The sequence below is a fragment of the Antedon bifida genome, chromosome 6 (genome assembly GCF_963402885.1).
Source record: "Antedon bifida chromosome 6, ecAntBifi1.1, whole genome shotgun sequence".
NCBI lineage: Eukaryota > Metazoa > Echinodermata > Crinoidea > Comatulida > Antedonidae > Antedon > Antedon bifida.
In genome coordinates this window covers 7,507,901-7,529,316 of record NC_136231.1, presented here as the reverse complement: position 1 = coordinate 7,529,316, position 21,416 = coordinate 7,507,901, and the positions used below count along the sequence as shown (strand labels likewise).

At 31.5% G+C, this 21,416-nt stretch overlaps 1 protein-coding gene across 1 annotated transcript in view; it reads right to left on the bottom strand.

Moving 5' to 3' along the window:
- Positions 1-5,215: 5,215 nt before the first annotated feature.
- LOC144844549 (serine/threonine-protein kinase NIM1-like) overlaps positions 5,216-21,416 on the bottom strand; it is a 31,070-nt gene continuing 14,869 nt past the window's right edge. Inside the window, exons 2-4 of the mRNA XM_078701504.1 lie at positions 15,928-16,362; positions 15,227-15,495; positions 5,216-7,250 (exon numbers count right to left, since the gene is read on the bottom strand). Of these exons, the coding sequence (XP_078557630.1) occupies positions 6,510-7,250; positions 15,227-15,495; positions 15,928-16,198 (1,281 nt within the window). The 5' untranslated portion in view covers positions 16,199-16,362 and the 3' untranslated portion in view covers positions 5,216-6,509. The remainder of the gene's footprint in view (positions 7,251-15,226; positions 15,496-15,927; positions 16,363-21,416) is intronic.

The window sequence follows — 21,416 nt, the reverse complement described above, 5'->3', positions numbered from 1 at the left end:
AGGCCTAAAGGTTGGTAACATAACTCAGGTGATTCTAGATATGTATGTATTGGAAGAAAGGTAGATGTCAGGAGAGGAGAGGTCTCTAGATATCGTACGAGAATCGAGTGTTTAATTTCCATTAACATATTGATAATGCTTGATAAGTAAATATTAATTACTAAGTAATGAAATAAATAAATCAATTACCGTATCTATCTTGACAAACCAAAATAGTGAATCTGTGTTTGATTTCGTCATATCACGTGTTTAAACCACCCAAATCTGAGTTGTCTCTAGGTAGATTGTAACTGCAGCCGATTCTCGGTAGGCCTACTGTATCTATTTCCGAAGTATCATAGGAATAATGGTAATACATCACATGTGTTTCACAATGTATCTAGAGTAACCTAACCCTTAACCTAATCTTACATGATACAGACACCACATGTGTATTACCAAATATTCCTAAGATACTTCGGAAATAGATAGTATGTGGAGAAACAGCACTGACTATTGACAGTCATCGATAGATACGAGTCTAGAATGATATAGAGGGGGATGGGGGTAGTAAATATTAAGAGCAAACCTTACCACGAACCAGAATAACAGTATTAAAAGGGCGAACAACTAATAAAATAAGCTAATATAGCGGTAGGCCTACGAACTGATAAATTACAGAAGAGTTTGGTGCCATTAGCTTCAACAATGGTTCATTTCTGACGTTCAGTGTCCGTATATGACGACGATGCCAACTGTCTCTTACTAATATAAAAAAGCAGTAATATAATCAACTTAATATACTTCTGAACTAATTTCTTCTATTTTCAAATTAATGTTAATTGACTGCTTACTATGCAAACGACTCAACTAGGCTTTCTGTCTCTTGCTATAAATAGAATTATTATTATTATATCAACATCTCTACTTGCGTTAACTCGTATACCCTGTCTACCCATTAAACAATAACATACTCAAAAATGTGTTTTCTTAGGCTATATCTATGCATAGTCCTAATGTGCCTAGATACAAAAGTTGGTGAAAATTAATAGGACTATACTAAAGCTCTGCCTACACTATCAAACTTTATGTGACGAAACAAAAATATGATGTACCCATTATATATAGACATAATGATGTCATATCAATACCATATTTGAGCATATCATTGCCATATTGGGGCACATCACACTTATTTTGTCAAACTAGTTTGATAGTGTAGACAGAGCTTTATGATTAGGTCCAGTGTACTGTGTACATCTGGTTACCCCGGTGTTTTCGGTTCATCAGCTCTTCTCTCAGCTTCTGTCGTCGGTACAAGGATCGCATACTTTGACTGGGCCAACCCAAGTTACAGAAACCACGAGAGTGGCCCTTGTCTCCTGGCACAACAATTAGTAGTACTGTTTTTGCATTTTGATCTAGAAAATACTGGCCAAGTGATACATTCGTCTCCTACTGCCCAATGTGTACGCGCCCGTTGAAGGTGTAGTGCTTAGACGGAGAGAAGAGGGGGGGGGGGGATGTGTGCGTTTCCAAAACAGAAACACAAACAAAGTACAAATACACAATACAACACAGTTCATAATTTCAAGGTTTTAGGAAATATAATATTTATTAAAAAATATGGAGATAATGTAATATTCTATGCAACTCATAATAAGCTGTTACTCTTACACTAACAATGCTTCCTAAACTCCAGGGATATTCATCTAATATTTTGTAACCACGCATCGTAAATAAAAACTTCCTAATATTAAGTGCCAGTTAAAGAGTAGTAGATCGGAAGTGGTATCAGTTCACCACCCTCCATCGAACCCCTTCCACTCCAAATCTATTATCCATATCTATTTCTCTTAAACTTTCGGGACAACAATGTAGGCTTATTCACAACATTATATAATGATTACAGTATAGTGAATAGTTACATTCCTTAGTTTCCTATGTTCATTATTCTGTATCAATATTGGACATGCTATTACTAAAGAATAAACGATCTACTATATTATACAATCGTAAGTTTAAAATACGCACGTCGCACAGTAGTAAATAGCGATCTCGTTTCGGGATGGTGTCGAATTTAAATTAAAGAAGTATTGTCCCCCTGAAAAAAATAATTATAAAAAATATTTATGTTGAATATGCAATTTTAATGTTACATAATAGTTATCCACTTTGACCAAAAATTAGATTAAAAAAAATGTATTTACCTGAAACATTTAATTTAAAGCAACAAAATAGTCAAATTGGCTGCCAGCCAATGGATTTTTGGTTGAATTTAACCATCTTCATTTTTCATGTTTTTCGGGGACAATACATCTTTAAGAGATGATATAAACGGTGTATACTGGAATTATACAATACACATGCGCAGATTAATCGTTTGTATACACTACCGTCTACATCCCGAAACGAAAGTTCGCTATACTTTTAGTATGAAGACAGACAGTCCTTATTCACACATGCGCTAATATTTGTGGCAGACATGTAGTAACAATTTCATATTTTCACTTTCCTTAAATTCAACCATTAAATTACAATAAAATTATACATATAACATTTAATCAGACTTCTTATTATGACCTACATTGTACATGATTTTATCATGTTATATAAATAGTAAATAATGTAGTTACAGTATAATTGCAGAAATGGACGGATAACATTATGAGGAAAAACAGAGACTGTGATTGTTCTCACCAAAGGTTTATTTGCACTAGCGTTTTAACAAAACATTTTTTGGGCAAAAATCATCATACTCGATTTTCATGACGAAATCATGATATCAATCAAATCATGATCACGAAATATGGTAGTGATATACCCAAATATGGTACATGGAATCATCATGTATATATATGGGCACATCACATGTCTTTGCTAATAAAGATTGTGGCAGTGTAGACCTAGTAAAGGACGTTGTTTAATATACAATTAAAATTCATTCACATTGTTTTACCATACTTTGACCTTACTATTGGAATCATACACTATTTTGTATTAAATATGAACTTATCATTTTATATTACCGAGTAGGTTATTAGATTTTTCAGATGAAGTTTAAAAAAAAGAACTAGTCAGATCAAGTTAAGATTCAGATATAATTTGTCTGAAAATTAAAACAAAATTAATTTGGGATTTTTTTTCATCTAGTTTTGTTGAAGGCTTTACGAAACTTGGTTGATTACAGAAATTAAATTAATACTTTAAGTTCAATACAGGTTTCGGAATTGAAAAGAAATTTTAGACATTATATATTAGAACTAGAAGGTCAACTCCAACGCAATCGTTTTCATTTTAAAAGCGAGTCTCTCAGTAGTATAGTTTATGTTTATTTTTACTGTACGTAATATCAGACAGTAAAATGTCTATGCCTTTTACAAAGAGCAGACCTTCATGAATTAAATAATTGTATGGTTAACAACATCCTAGTTATATATTTTGTTGGCTTATTTAAAACATTTTAAAAATATTTTCATCTAAAACAACTGAAACCAAAAAACGTCTTAACTGACAAGACACTCAGTGAGATGGAATACTTATTACATGTTACACATTGTTGCATTGTATCTAACTGACTTGCAATAATCAGTCAAGATGTATCTAGTGACACCTTCAGAAACGGGTTTATGGTTATGTTTCAGCTTTCGAGCTTCTATATTATGTAGGGCTGTTTAAACAAATTAAATCTGTGAGTTTTTATTGACATTAGTGTTAGACACAGCGTAAGTAGTTCAAAAGCATAATTGAGAATTGATAAAAACAATAGTGTTTGCAGTCAGTGAATTGGTTAGCAAAACGCGCTATTAGGGCCTCGATTTATAACATACCTATAAGAGATTGGTATTACAGGAGCTTATTTAGTCATAGGTGGGCGTAAATATACGTGACTCGCAGCCATAGATTTTGAAATTTAAAGTACAATTTATAGTAGCAGTTAGCTATAACTTTGTTATGTAATGGGTCTATTTTCGTATTCGGTTTAATGTTCGCCAACATTAAATTTGAGCGAAAATAATTAAATTAGAATATACTATATATATATTTTGTTAGATTGCAAATGCCAGCGCCCTGAGGTAAATTAATTAATATTAATTTAAATAAATATTTTTATTTATTATGGCACTTAAGTAGAATATCACAATTCTATAACATAAGTATTATTATTATTTACATTATGAATCAGTTATTAATAAATTAAATCAATATTTAGACCTTGATATATTCAGAACATAGTTAATTAATACTTTCTAATGTATAAAAATAACTCTGCTTATTACTATAATAATTATTTACTATCATGTTTATTTATATTTAACATAATTTCATTGAATTGTTACTTTCCTTAAAGATGTATTGTCCCCCTGAAAAATATTTTTTACATTTTTTGTTGTTGAATATGCCATTTTAATGTCACATAATAGTTTGCCCAAAAATTGGATCGAAAAAAAAAATAATTTACCTGAAAAAACTGTAATTTAAAGCAAAAAATGGTCAAATTGCTGCCAGCCAATAGATTTTTGGTTGAATTTTATTTTTATGTTATTTTAAGTGAAAACATATAACAACATATTTTTTTTCGTTTTTTTTCTACGGAAGTGATTAACTTTATTAAAACTACAAAATAACCTCAAAGTCTGATCTAATTAATCTTCATTTTTTCATGTTTTTGGGGGACAATACATCTTTAAGACTTCCAATATATGTAGCTTATTTGTGTAGAGATCTATATTAACACTTACGCTCGGCCCTACAGTCAAAGCATTCAATGCATTGAGAGATATTAATTATTGTCATAAATCTGAACTTATGTAACTGATGTCACTAATGCCTTTACAGTTTAATTATCAATTGTTATTGCAAGTGAGCAACAGCTCAAATATCATTCCAACTGTCCCTATTACAGGCATTTTCAATATATATATATATATTTCTTTTGCATAACTTTGTTACACTGCAAATTTAATAACAATGTTAAGAATTAATAATTATTATTTTGTATATGTGTTACCTGAAAGCTCTACAAAATTTATTTCTGGCTGTTTTACCTTATCATTTTTATTTAACTTTTTGCTTATTTTATTTGAATCTCCATCTAGCCACTAACATTTTTTTTTTATAAATTTGCCTTGTGATTTATTTTTAATATATTTTAGTCTTTACTCTTTTTTATTTCAAAACCAGAATAGGCCTATATATTTCACGAAAACATAAGAATGTTAAGCCCCAGAAAAGTAGATTCAATGCCATTTTCTGTCGAGTACAATTATTATATGAATGATTGTCAAAATATATATTAATATTTAATACAAGTAAGTAATGGTCGTTTGGCGAATTCATTTTGCATCACTATCAGCAACCAAGATTTATCTTTTAACTTACATTTTAATGAATAAAACATTATACTAGATTGTATTCCTCTCATAATTTAACAAATTTTAAAATTTCATTAAACTGGTTTATATAGAAACAATTATAAGCACATGGGTCATGGTAATACACTGTATCGTAAAAATGGGAACATATGTTGGACACCACTTCTGCAGTGAAAAATAAACATACTAAAATGTTAAAATAACAGTAAAAATCAGTAATTATGTAAGAAAATTCACCTAAAGATCCTAACTTGTGGAATGTAATCTAATCTGGAGTAATGCGTTATGGGAAGTCATTTTAATAAAATCAATGCATAAAAACCCCTGGCGTAAACACTAAAATGTTTATAAGTACGAAGTATGAGTTTGTTTTGTAGGCAAGCCATATATGTAATGTCAAGTTAAAGCAGGGGCCTCAAACGAGTCATATATTCAGCACAGTTTCAACCCTGTACTCGATCAATAGGTGGTAGAACAAAGTCTTCTCAGATAAAGAGACTTGAAACTTTAGCTTCAGTGTACACGAATGGATTGTGGTATATTTTTCAGAAGGGCAGGGGGTTACCAACTGGACTGGACTAACGAATGAGCTCAGTTTAGTGGCACTGTGCGATATGAATACTGTTGTATGTGTTGTCCACTGTGTGAAAGACACATGTTATTCCCCCACATTTACATTATAATTTTGGATAATATTGTATACCAATTAATGAGAGGAAACATACTGTTGAAATGAGTGTCTTGGGAAGTACTGTATCATTAGTACATTATCAATAGTAGTCACTCTCTACAGTAGACCCTTTTCATGCAGAAAGATTTTTTTTCATACTGTACTGTACAATAGGAAATGTTCATTCAATATTAGAACTAACATAACACAGATATCTTCATCTAAAATTCTGAATGCATCCATAATCAAGGGGATATAACACAGAGGTTATTGCTGCCTTGGAGCGCTCTCATCCCTGTCACTACTAATATCTTGAAGCATACATAACATAGGGTAATATCTATATAGTTTTTTATGATTCGGTACTGTAATAATACTTTATCACTATCTATTATCTATTTTATTGATAAATCTAAAATAAACTCATAAAATACTTTATATATCCAATACAATCCATTGTATTAAATTCATTCAAAGTAGTATTCTCATAAAATTTGACATGTTTTCGATGGTTTATTTTTTTGTTTCTTCTTATCTTCTTTCTTCCCAGCTGTAGGATTGGCGTTATTCACAACCACAGTGCTAATTGGAGGTTCTATATATTTTCGTTGCAATCTGTGTAACACGATTCTATAAGTTCCCGTTATACTATTACGTGAATCATGGTCACGTGTCCCTTTCAACAAATCGTCCTGTATACCGAGTTCTTCAAGTTCCTTTAATACTTTCAACTCGTCCATAGTTGCGTTTTCTTTTTCGAACGCAGGAACCGTATGATACGCATCGATTGATTTTGGAAATTCCTGACCCTTTAGCCAAGCATGCGCTTTCATATCGTGTAAACTTATTCGATCCGATGGTTCTAATTTTAGAATACTGTTAATCAACGCCTGGCATTCGGTTGAAACGAACGATGGTATTGTAAAATTTCCGTCTATTATACATTTCTTAAGCTTTGCAACAGTGTCCGCTCGAAATGGCATCACGCCAACTACCATAAAATACAGCATTATTCCTAATGCCCATATATCAACAGGCACACCGACGTAATTTTCATCTTTAAATAGTTCCGGTGCGGCATATGGTGGTGATCCACAAAATGTGTTTAATGTCTCATTTTGTTTGCTTACAGTACTGAATCCAAAGTCCCCAACCTTAGCCAGACCATTAGCTGCATAAAATATGTTCTCTGCTTTCAGATCTCGGTGGATTATATTCTTGGAATGCTGAGACGAAAAAAAAAAGGAAAAAATCATTAACATTTAGATTGAAAAGTGTATATCAATCACAGCGAAGCAAATATCAATTTTCTCTAAATAGATGTATGAAGGAGTAGGAAGAAATTCTTCTTATGTCTGCCACAAACGAGCAAATCATATGCCAGTTTGAAGCCAAACTCCCTGCTCAGCCACACACCACTAATACTACTATCGAGTAAATTTGGTCTAATATCATTATCACCTATTGTATTCTAAAACAAGTCTTGTATTGTAAGAATTTTTTTTCACAAAAAAGAAAGAAAATAGAAATAATGGGTTTTTTTAGATGTTTTTGGTATTATCGAATATGTTTTAATTTTCCTTATTTTGAAACTGTAAATGATTGAATAACCAGAACGAAACAAAAAAGTAATTGAATAAAATAAAGAGGATATGAAACAATAACAAAATATTTAAAAAAAGGACTCAGAAAACAAAAAACCAAATTGACATGAACCAAGATTCAGAAAATCAAACTTGAATATGAATGCCATAAACATCATTCCTTAGAGACAAAATGCAATAAATTAGTTTGATGGGTAATTAAGCAATAAAATGAAGCATTAGATGTCTTAAAATATGATTAAGTACGTAATGCACTAATAACTCATGACTATAAATTAACTATAGGAAAAAAAATCACACAATGCAAACAAAATTTAATGTCTTGAATTTCATATTAAAGGTCAGTTTGTTAGTCACTATTATTAGCAATAGTGTACAATAATGGAAGTTTATGAGTTGAATGGGCAGAATATTTTTGTGAGTTGAACAATTTTGACTGTTCTATTATAAAGTATGCTTTGATCATTCTCACTACTAAGGACGATCAAAGCATATTGATTGAAACGTCGAGAAACTCAACAGTTCTTTCCAGAACTAATATACGTGGTGTACTGCAACTTTATATTAACATTTGATTTCGCCATGCAAACCTTCAAACAATATATGTTCTATTATAATATGGCCATACAGCATTGAAACACTGGTTCTCGTCAGATCACCGAAGTTAAGCGATGTTGGGCCTGGTAGCATTCTGGATGGGAGACAGTCTAGAATCGCGGCGGGTGCTGTATATACACCAGAGAGTAATGGTATATCGGACTAGCATGTGATAGGCATGGGTTCGAGGCTATCTGTACCATACTAACTGAATCGTTAGGCAACAAGCTTTACTCTCAGTCTCATTGCCTCGTCCTTCGGATGGGACGGTGTACACAGTGCATGTTAAAGAACTTCACTATTCGCAAAGAATAGGGGTCGTGTCCCAGTGTGCTGATCTGGTAGGCGCTGCACTGCTGGCTGCCGTGGGTCAGCAGAGGGCCTATAATCTGAATTTCCTCAGTTTCCAGTTAAGCTTGAGGACAAATATATATACCTTATACAAAGCTGAATCTACTGTAAAGGCATCCCGAATGCAACGAATGAAAATATTCTCATTCTCATTCAACGAATACAAACCTTTGATTTATGTGAAACTTTTATTATGCTTCTAATTTGAATCTTTATCGCAGCATTCTGATTTTGGCAGTGGAGTCAAGCGGTTACAGATGGGACACATAGACTGAGCACCTTGTGAAAATCAACCAATCAAAAGGCAGGGATACACTTAGATGTGTTATAATTGTTAATAATTCACATTAATTTATTATCCAAATACTTTAATCTAAACTTAATCTTTAAGACTACATTATGTACTTATCTAGATCACCTTCACAACCTAGTAAATGATAAAGTAACATAATGTAAGCCTGGTAATATCTTATTTTATAAGATTTCATCTATCATACATGCACAAATCTCCTATTCAAATGTTGTATGATATTAACATGTTTCTGTTATGCATACCATTTTCTTTTTGCCAATTAAACTTTTATTTGAAAATTGTATTTAAGTATTGATAAAATAAACTGAAAATAATCTGCTTATAATAAAGAGTTTTTATTCTCTGCTGGTAATTAGACAAAGATTTGAAAAACTATAATAAACTTAACTACAGTATAGTAGAATCCCTTCTTTGGAAAACTATAGAGGTGATACCACTATTAAAGGAATCCACTATCTCGAGCAAACGAACAAGGGTAATATGCTTATATGTTTTAATACTTTGGCCAATCCAAGCACTCTTATTAGGAGGACATTTAGTTGACACAAAGGTATCCCCTTAATAGGGGTTCTACTGTATTAATATTAGTTATAAATGCTATTATTTAATGCTATATGAACTTTAGAATGATCCTAATTTACTATACCATCCAACTTTTATTTATGTTGGATGCAAAGTGAGGTAAACGTTGACCTTTTAACGTAAAGATAATCGGTTATTGTAATTGAAATTAAAATTCACAAATTATGCGATAGTTCTCCTTATATATAAACGATCTATTGTGTAGATTTTTAACTAGTAAACTAATTCCTGCAGGCTTGATCAGTTTACTCCTGAAAGTAGTCATGTTCAGAAACCACTTAAGAGATTTTGTCCATCTTCACAATGCCATTGATTTAGGCCTTTAGTCACATACTAGAGATGGCACTTTATAAATGCTAATAGAATAATAACAAAACATTATACTATAATGCTCACATCATGGTTTTAAGTTTCTAATACATTAGATTAAACAAATCTAAACCTTTTGTTATCATTAAAGGTTTACTTTTTAGTGACTATAGCAACGTTGTAGAAAATGGATGAGAAAAAGAATGAAATTTATTAAAGATGTATTGTCTCAAATACATGATAAATTAGGATTAGAAAAATCAAATTTGACTTGGCCATTTTGTAGTTTCAATAAAGTTATTAACTTCCACAGAAAAAAACAAACAAATGATTTTACTAAAAAACACAAAATAAATGGTTAAATTTAACCTGCAAGAAGGAATATTATGAAGAATATTCAACTCTCGAAAATGAGACACCATTGACCTGGCCCAAACAGTAAGAACATTTCGGGACCTGAAGGAGCTAAGAATTCCGGTTGTGAGAAAGCTACGAAGTCTGATTGATCATATATCAGGATTATTTTTGATGACCTAGGAACAATGACCTGGCAACGACCTAACAAGACCTACTCATATTGTGATGTTGGCTTTTGCCTGGTTATACAATGTGTTAAGGAATAACTTAGAAAGCACGTCCCAATATGCCCGAATGCACAATGAATTATGACATCACAAATCACAAGCTTCCTATAAGAATACAGTAAAATGCATGTGTTCAAAACTATAAGTATTTTAACAGAAAGTTGCTGCATAAAAAGAAAAACCAACTTTTTACTGCAAAAAATATAATCTATCTATAACCATTAGTACTATAACAGGTCTGTTTCCTGCTGTGAAAGACCGTTTATTGAATTAAAAGTCTGATGAAAGATCACAGAAGGGATTTAAATATTAATATAGGCTTGAAGTACATTACAACACATTATTCATAATCTTAAAATCGTTAGTAAGCATTTCAAACTCAAAGTGGACTAGTGACATTTGTGAAATGCAAAATGCAGTACAATGTATTAAAAATTATCCTTTAAACTTCAACAGAAATCGTTAATGAGTGCATTTTGAGTGAAAATGAATGTTGATGTCTGTTACATGTGATTGAATTTGACTTCAGCTGGGGAATGATAGAAGAATTGTAAGCAACAACGCTCTATGTTATATAGTTTAATTTCAATGCTTACAGCAATATTCAATATCCCTATACAGCGATTTATCATTGTTAATGCAGAATCTCTCTCGATGGAAATAATTAACAAAATCTGAAAGTTTCAATGATGATGCAGTATGCATCCTAAATAATTTGAAGGCATTTCGATTTAAATTAGAATATTATTTCTTACAGATAAGAAGTGTATAAATTATAGATCAACTAAATTATTAATTGTATACTGATATATAATCACATTAGCCTAAAAATTACAACATTATATACAGAATTAGAAAGGTGAAATTTAAAAAATAAAAATCTGTACAAGTATTATTCTACAGTATGTAGAATTTCTGCCGTTGTTAATACTAATCTATGCATAATTTTCTTTCATCATAATTAGTGCTTAAATTACAGTAATTGTCTTTTTTTTCATAATAAATTTGATTTTTTTTTAATAGAGAATTTGACTTTTAAATTGTATTTGTTTATTTTGTTTATTCTATGTATTATTTAAAATCATGTATTTTTCAAAATAAACAAGAAATATTTCTTTCAAAAACGCCACTTGACTTTTTGACAGTTTAAATTATTATTATCTTTCTTCAGAAATAATGATTTATTATCAATTATTAAAAAAAACTTTAAGAGAATCCAAGGTTACGTGTCTGATTACACTGAACATTGCAGAGTGAACAAGATTAAAGCTTGGTTCCTATTAAAATAGTAATTTGACCAATCACAAGTGATGGATTATTTGAACTGTCACTTTTCATTGGTCACCTCTCTCACGTTGCACTTACATCATTGCATTGTGTTCTAGTGGGAACAAAGCTATAAAAATATTTTTAAAAACACTGACTTAAAAGACAAACTTTAGAATGATAAAAGTCTAATTATAATAAAAAGTTTCAGAGCACAAATTCAAACACAATTGTCTATCTATATTGTATATTGCATTATTTTTTTACTTTCTATGGACCAGAAATAAAAGATTGAATGAATGAATAAATTATGCAAATGAGATCAATAAATGTAAATAATGTCTCCAATGATAATGAATTGTGGTATTATTCAAAATTAATTTTGAACATAATATGATTTTTAAAATATTTAACAAACTAAAATTGAAGACAAAATGTAATAATAATCAGAGCAGAATCTCATCTCCATGACAACTGAAGAACTAGAGAAAGGTTTTATCACAACATATCAATAATGATGGATATTATACAGTTACATTAGAAATAAACTGATAAATGAAAATTTAATCCAAGAAATGTAAAAATAAAAAATTTGAATTTCATAGCCTTAATATCTAAAGTTCAATAACATAGTATTCAAAAATAATAATTATTCTGAAAAATTATTGCGTGGTTGTTTTGATAAAACTCTTTTTCTGTTTGTCTAGATTTGTTTAGCTTAAGCCCTTCGAGGTGTTTTCTACAATAAAAAAAGTTATGCCATTTGTTTTAATTTGTCAAATTAAACTAAATTATATTAACAAGCAATAATTGATTATAAATCGCTATGTTTAGAATCCCTTAATACAATAAATTTTGGAAGTCAAGATATATTAGGCAAATTTACAGAGTACAGATCTTATTGCCTTAGCACTCACACATATCTTTACATAGGTGCAATATTGACTCTCTGTTGCCATGGAACTTATCAACAGTTACCAGTATTTGTAATTGCCATAGCAATAGGCTGTATGCTTTCGGAAAGAGAGAAATATTAATCCAGTAATTAATAATATATTGAAATTAAAAAAAGCAGCTTTTAAATAAAAATAAATAATAATAAAAAATAGATTTTATCTAAAAAAAACCAAATTATCAGTATAAAATGGGGAAGATACGATGTAAATCATTGAATGAAAAACACAGAGAGACAAATATTTTATTGTAATGAAGAAATAATGAATCACATTCTATAATTATGTAATTTACTTTTTAACAGCTGCCATGAAAAGGTCACACATTAAACTTTGAATTAACATTTTAAGAAATAGAATCCCTCCTGAGAGACACTCCTATTAAAAGTATACTGTTTCGTGAAACAAACAAGATGCAATATGATTTAACCACTCTGTCTGGCCTCGAAGGTGTCCCCTTAAAAGAGGTTCAAATATTAATTTACTTTTTTTCCTATATTTTAATGTACCACAAAGGCAATAATACCCTGTAAAAAAAGGCAATACCTAAAGTATTGTATGTAGCAGTATACTTTGTGAATCTATGAGAATGTCAAAAGTAGAAGTAATTTTCCAATTTATATTGGACAATAAAAGTTTTATCTGCTTTTATATGTCACATTCTTTCTTGATTTGATGAGGTAGAACATTTCTAATTCTGCATTCAGTAGTAAAAAATGAAAATAAAGATAATTTTGAAATTACACAGTAGTTTATGAATGACGTTTACCTCAATAAACCGATATTCTATTGTCTCTAAAGAGTGTAATACAAATAAAAAAGAAAACAATGAAGTGATATTACTACTATTTTAAAATATGTATTGTTCTCCAAAGGGGGAGTGGTCCCTTGCAAGAAAAGCAAGCATACACATACTGGGGGGGGGGGGGGGGGGGGGGCAGTGGCCGTATCCACCAATCACACTTAAGCTAAGGGAAATACCCTTTAAAACAAAAAAAATCTACTATCCAATTGAATACAATTAAATGGGAAATACATAAATATTTATCGAGTTTAAGTGAAATACTTTATATTTAAGGGAAATATCTCACTTAAGTGTGAATACGGCCACAGGGGCTGCCAGGAGCCATCTGGTGGGAAAATTGCTCATTCTACAAACTAATTTTTTTTTTTTCAGGGGGACAAATATCTTTGAATGGTATGTGAAATGTTGCAATGCTAACACTAAACTTTGGTTCCTACTAGGATGCAGCACAAAGGACATAAACGCAATGCAAGTAATTTGACCAATCACGACGCATGATTTTTCAAATTACTTGCATTGTGCTTACATCTTATGTTGCGTCCTAGTGGAAACCAAACTTAACTGTAGATAATAATCAATGTTATGGCAAAATAAAGAAAGGAAAGTGAACATATCAGTAAAGTGGTGTTCACAGTATATTGATTAATGTCATGTACTATTGTATGCATGGCAGTCGTCTAGCATGGATTCTCACGAATACACATATTGATTTCTACTGTAGATCTTTGCAGCTATCCATTATTAAAGTTTACTCTACTTTCCAATACTCTAGACGAAGTTAGATTTCATGTTTTAATGGCATAATTCATAAGCCTTGCGTTGGTTTTCCCATCAGTGTTTTACCTCACAATGTCATTACTGTACTCTCCTCGGAAATGTATCTAAACATATAATTACTCTGAAAATTGATATAATGATTCAAGCACAATTAGTGGAATAGACATTCCCATTCTTATTGACTTCACCTGTTAAAATCATTTTGAATTCATGAAAGTGAATATGGAAAAGAACAGGCTGATTGCACTATAATGAAATATGATAGGCCTGACCAGGTGATAGTAATCCGAAAGATGTGAAACAGAAAAAAGGTTTTTGTTCCGGAAACAGACCAAACTGAAAGGATTCATAAAGGCAAACAATTGTCACATAAAATTCTAAAAGTAATAAGCCAATGTCAAGTTGATAAATGGAGGATTTACTGTAGGAGTGTAATGACAAATGTAGGACTTTGAAATAAGGTGAGAGAAATGACAGAACGAATAAAGGCAGCCAGGAAAGGAAACATTAAAAGCATAAAATAAAAAATGGGGCATGACCTAAAAATTGTAGAAGTGCTGAACTTATATCCTATCTGTTGAAATGTAATTTAAAAATGACCCTCAATTGGATCCAACAATGAGGAGGGTATACAAATCATAACGTTCCCCCATCACAAAACCCTGGAATTATTAAAAGAATAATGTGTAAGGGATTTTTTGTTAGAGCGTTTGCAGAGGGCCTGAATGCCTATGGTATTAAAAGATCCTTAAGATGTACAGTACATTCACACTTGACAGTGCTGTGTTGTTAATTAATGGAAAATCATAAATGGTGCCGTCTTCTGTTTTTGTGAAACAGAACAAGTGTGAATGTAAATTAAAGCTCTGGCTACACTATCAAAAAAAAAATGTGATGTGCTCATATATGGTAGTGATATACCCAAATATGGTAGTGATATGACATCATCATGTCCATATATGGGCACATCACTTTTTTTGTCACATAAAGTTTATAGTGTAGACAGAGCTTTAAACAAGAGACAGCCCTAGCTTTAACAAACATTAGTCTTGGTTACTTACAATATGTTCAACAGCTGCCACAACCTGTGCATATATAGGTCTTGATTCCTGTTCGCTGAGTTTACCCTCGTTAGAAATCTTTGTGAACAGTTCTCCACCAGCAGCATACTCCATGACTATGTGCAGTTTGGACAATGTCTCTATGACCTCATAGAGTCGGATGATGTTCGGATGGTGCAGTTTCTCCATACTGCTGATCTCCCTCGATAGCAGCCTCTGTGTCTTCTGATCTAGTTTTGTTTTGTCTAGAATTTTTATTGCAACTTTTTCTATTGAAAGACAATAAATAAACTTTATGTTTGATTGCGATAAAGTATATCATTTCTGGTTTTGTTTAGTTCCTTTGTTCTATTTTTCAAATTCATTTTACCATTTATTATTAAGAAAAATAGGGAGAGATGCATAGCATAAAACAAAATCAGCAAAATATAATTTTCAAAAACAATGTGTTACATTCTGGTTATTTGTTTTTCACCAGGAATCAAAACATTAAGAGTGGGGGAAGAAAAAAATAAAAGAGTACTTTTCATAGATTTCTTGATGATGTCGTTGTTAGGTTGAAATTTAGCTACCTGGAAAGTCTAAAAAATAACCTTTAGGCTAGATTGAATCAGAGATATTATATAGTTGAATACTTTGAAGGTGGGGGTGTCCCCATCAACCTACCCTTACCCAATTAATTTATATCCTTGTTGACTTACCTTTGGTTAATACATGTAGGCCCATTTTCACCTGTGAGAAATTACCAGTACCAAGTTCGCCACGAATCCTATAAAATCCAATCCTCTTGCCAAGAGTGACCTCCTTCTGAACTTTATCATCATCGTTCAAATCATTGTTCAACCTCTCATAAGCTGTCAAAGTCCCTTTAAGGCTTCCATTATTATTGCTTGACGTCCTGCGGTAAGAATGACGGTTGGAATCCCGTCGACCATCTCGGCCGTTCTCCAATGCACCACTACCAGCTGACATGACTGGTAAATTGTATTTGAATCAACGGCTAACAGAGATTACATCTCGTGAGATTCTTTATCCTTAAAGTTGATTATAAATAATGTATAGTAAGGTACAAGTTTGATGTCTGATCTACACATTCTATACCTTCAACAAGACAGCCATCTTATTGGTTAATATGCCTGCAAGAAAACGAGAAAGTAAACTGAACGTGCTCATTAAAACTTACAAATTTTGACACATTCGATCCGGTGAAGCTTGCAGATCAGCTCTGCTCTAATGAGCATGAGACGGCCAGCCTAGCAATGTTGATGCGCACGCTCTTTATCATTACTCTTTCATTCTTAGCTACAAATTTCACTTTGCTATTATGTAGAGCAATTTAAAGCTCTATTGACAAGTTTAAAAATGTCATGCAAATGTGTATTGAACATACTGTACTACAGAACAGAACTGTATTCAAACTTTGAAGCTCTGTATATTGTATAATAATAAATTTAGCAACAATGAATAAATATTTTAATAGATTATAATTTATTATTAGTCTAATATTAGATTAGTGTATAATAGATGCAATAATGAATTCAGAAAAAACAAATATGTTCAGTAACAATACATAGTTACTGTATATAATTATACAACACATTGGTAATTTTAATGATTGAATTACCAAACATGAATGCAAATATTATGTAATTGTAATAATTAAATAAATTTCAATAAAACGTGAATACATTTTCAGTATTTATAAATTAGTAGATACATGTATTGTACCATACTAACAGTAGAGCCCCCTCATACTCACTCAATGGACACCCCTGTTAAGAGGACACGTTCGTATGAAATGAATGAGGGGAAATACATGTTTAAAACACTTTTTAAAACCATTCAGGATGAGACATCTCCTAAGGGGACAGGTCTTAATATGATTTTACTACACTGTATTAGTTTTAATTAATAATCAGTACTTAATGCTACAACTACTGTAATAAAACCTGGCAGAAACATCATGCATTAGTTAGTAAATCTTATTATCTAATAATCAAATATACAAATTTTAATATATCGTAATTATAAAAAAAATGAAATTATTGTGAAAAGCCTTGCCTTGCTATATTGTGCAAGTTAAGTATATATAACAAACACCAATGTCTGGCAGAAAGTAAAAGGACTCTTGTTATATCCCAGACATAGTGAAATACTGTTTACAGTTATTTCCTGCTCGTTTTCCAACACAACAACAATCTTTATAGTTTGAACATCATAATTTGAACAAAAACACCTCATAAAGAAACGGTGGGAGTTCTTTGATCGATCAAATTGTGTTCAATGTAGCACCTTTTGCATAGTGGGATTAAAACCATACCTTGTTCAATTATATTTTTCTTGTCAATTTTCATATAATTGTCAAAGAACTCATAATGGTTATTGAATTTATGTAAGAGCGGTATAAAAATTTGTTGCACATACTCATAAATTTATCTGCTTTATTAATTTAATGATACTTACTTGTAGAAGCGAATAGAGAAGACAATTTATTGGAAGAAAAACTAGATTTCAAGATACTATCTTGATTAAGTGAATATATTTGGACTTTCATATCTCTATGGAGACTATATTGACTAAATAATGTATTTTTTGGTTCACTCATAAACCTAAATACCAATACTGAGTATAACCCCATGCTCGCGTATAATCCCACCCCTATTTTAGGCTAAACTACAGGTAAATTTCATTGTTAATGCAACCTGAATACAGTAAAGTATAATCTATAGGCCTACTTCATGATCTCAGCTACTAATTGTTCCCAAATTTTATAACCAGGCCTCCGAGTACTGTACAGTCACTCTGTTAAACAGCTGGCCAATTTACACTAGACAAGTGGTATCGGTAAGCAGAAAACCGTGTAGCTTGTCCCGTATAGAATCTCTATCTACTGCATCCTGAGCAGAAACCACCTCTCCGTTGTGTGAAAATGGTCATAAGGAATAACATAGATTTTATAGTTTTATACCATTACCGGTCTGTGTAAATTGGCCTTAATTTTTGTCTATTTGCCGTATAAATTTTGAATCAACGATGATCTCCAAAAAATGTATCTGAAATTGTGTATAAAATAAACGTTTAGTTACTTAAGTCATCCCAAAGTAGTAATACACAGCGTCCTGATGTCTCTGAAAGCAATAACTTAATTGAAAATTCTTAAAGGTAATCTAAATGGTTATATCCATCATGAGCAGGTAGTTTTGCATTTAAATGACAGTAAAAATCAGTAAATAACTGGTTTTATTTATCGAACTATGTCTCAGCAAGGCTCGATAAATTGACAACAATTTATTTATCGACATATCTCAGCGAGGCTCGATATACCGTATATCCTCTGGTATAATTCCATCCGCTTCCTAGAACACAAAATTGGACTGACTTTAGGGGTGGGACTATACCTGGGGAAACCCTGGTTCAGAAAAAAAAAATGATTGCTTGTGAAAACTCATCTGAACTGGCTAGAGAGAAGCCAACATTCAGACCAAAAGTCAATAGGCCTACTGGGAAAATACCCGGGGATATGATTTGATTTGATTTGATCACTTTATTTCAGAATAAATATTCCATATATACTATATATACAACAATGCCTGTTTGTGAAATAAAAAAATAAATAAAGTAGGGGGTGGAATTAGACCTTACTTTAAGTGGGATTATACCCAAGGATATACAGTATTGGCAAACAATTTTCTAAGACGGTGGAAAAATCTAATTGAAAACATTAGTTTTTTCCTATAATAATCGAGTGGTGCATTTAATATTATGTAATTGCAAGAACCACATATCATTTGTTCAAAAATAGAATTATTTTAGTATGCAAACAACATCTTGTCTACAATCTTGTATGCTAAATTAGCCTATGGCTTTATTCTGATTACATTAAATTTGTTTTTGAGACAGCTACAGTTTAATCTTTAAAGGTATTTACTGTATTGTCCAAACAATTTTAAAAGCCAAATACCAATTTTAAATAATTAACTATCCTCTAAATATCCTCGAAAAATATGGAAACAAATCGTGAAAAGCGTAATGTCTCAATGACGGAAAACGTTTCAAGCGAGACCCCTTAAAAATTAACCCAGTCCTCCATTTAAAAAATAGTACTTCTGTAGTAGGGATTCTCTTGATGTCTAATTAGAGAGTTTGCGATTTGCGACGACCTATAAACAAGCTAGGTCATGTCACGATGTTTCATCGGTCATCGCCTAGACCTAAAGTGAGAAAGTATGTCCAAACTTTTCCGCATGCAAACAATCAATTGACATGACCCAGGTCGTCGCAAATCAAAAAGTCTCTATTGAAAAAAATAAGAAGCAGAATGTCTTCTGGTTGGTTTTAAAAGATTAAGGAATTTTCTCTTGGTGTACTTGGATTTCTAGTCTATGGCTGGATGAGTGCCTAAATCCACAGTTTTTTCCTTAAAATTTACAGTACACTTCAACTCACAAACAGATAAATACAAGATTTAGAGGGAAAAAATTGAAATATGGTAGACTTAAGAAAGTCAAGATTACTGCGATTATGTAAATCCTTCGCTTGGTCCTATCAATGCATAGCTATGTAAATAAAGTAATGACATACATTCTCCTGATAGTCATACCTTGGTGACTTTTATAGGCAATAAAAACCATTTAATCTCACATTAAATTACCTCAAAATCTGCTATGCTGCATCAACATACTATCGCTCCATTCAACAATAAAAACATTGGCTATTTATACAAAGTTAAATATTGTTCAGTGGTGACATACTTCTCAAACTTATGGGGCGGAAGACTAAAAGGAGTCTTGATAATCTTTATGACCGGCTAAAAGAATTGGAGTCACTTTATGACTTTATTCTAAAGGGAATATTTTACAGTGGATAACACAAAACAATGAGTGAATGTGATGATGAGGAAGTAATGACAATAATTAGTCAGACTGGAAAAGAATTTTTATTTCAAATTTTCAAAGAAAGACGGCTTAATAATTATAAGTGGCTTCTATAATGTGGCATAGACAATGTTGAAGAAATTGAGGAGTTTATAATGACAGATCAAATTGCAGAAGTGTAGAAAAGCCGCTTCAGATGAATAATATCAAAAACTATATTTAACTTTTATATTATCATACCATTATAATTTAGATTTATTATATATAAAAGTTTTGATGATTTAAAATACATTTGATATTTTAGACAATCATATGTGCCAGATGGCATCTCAATATCATTAACTGGTTTTTAAAGGTAAAGGTACAGTATATTTGTTCTCATCTGGAATGGAAACTGAGGAAATTCAGATTAGGCTCTCCACGGACCCCTGGCAGCCAGCAGTGCAGAGCCAATCAGATCTGTACACCGGGAGATGATCCCTACTCGTTGTCATAAACCATATACAGGACTATTTAGTTCAAAATTTCAGGCACTCAGTATAGGTTACAACTTAGTAAACCATAAATATTAATCAAAATAATGAGAAAACTTGAATTTAATATTATATGCATGCAAAGCACAATGGATTAGCAGTACATCTCCTTAAACACATTAGAATACTAATTATACAATTTTTATTTAACAAAAACATCTTAAAGAAATGAAATTCAAAGATAAATCGAGGAACAAAACCTTAATAGCTCAAATACTATTACAGCAACAGTTTACTATAGAGCTCCAATTAAATGGACACCTTAAGGTGTCCAATAGGGGTGACAGTAGTAATGAATACAAAATAATGTATACAAAATAAAGAATAAATGAATAAATAAACATTAAAAAGTGTGAACGGTAAAATATTGGCACTGATTCTTAAACTTCTCTCAAACATTTTTTAGTACACAATTGGTTTCTTAAACCATATTATTTTCAGCAAGGGATACCTTAACAGGCCTACAAACTTTTTAATCTATATATTTTAACTTCACCCTCCTCCTTTCACAGTACACATCATGTTTATGCCAAGTTAATTACTTGGTTTAGAAGACGATCTGTTACATGCATATAGGTTTACACATTGTGTTTTTTGTTTGTAAGTGATTAATGATCGCTTTGGTCTTTCTGAATTCCTCTGCAAGAGCTACAAGATACATGATATTTTCGATACTGTCCTTTGTTTTAATGTTTGTGACATAAATAGGGAGAGAAACAAATAATTTGACTTAATAATTGATCAGTTTTTTAAACTAAAATCCCAATTATGAATGATACTGTA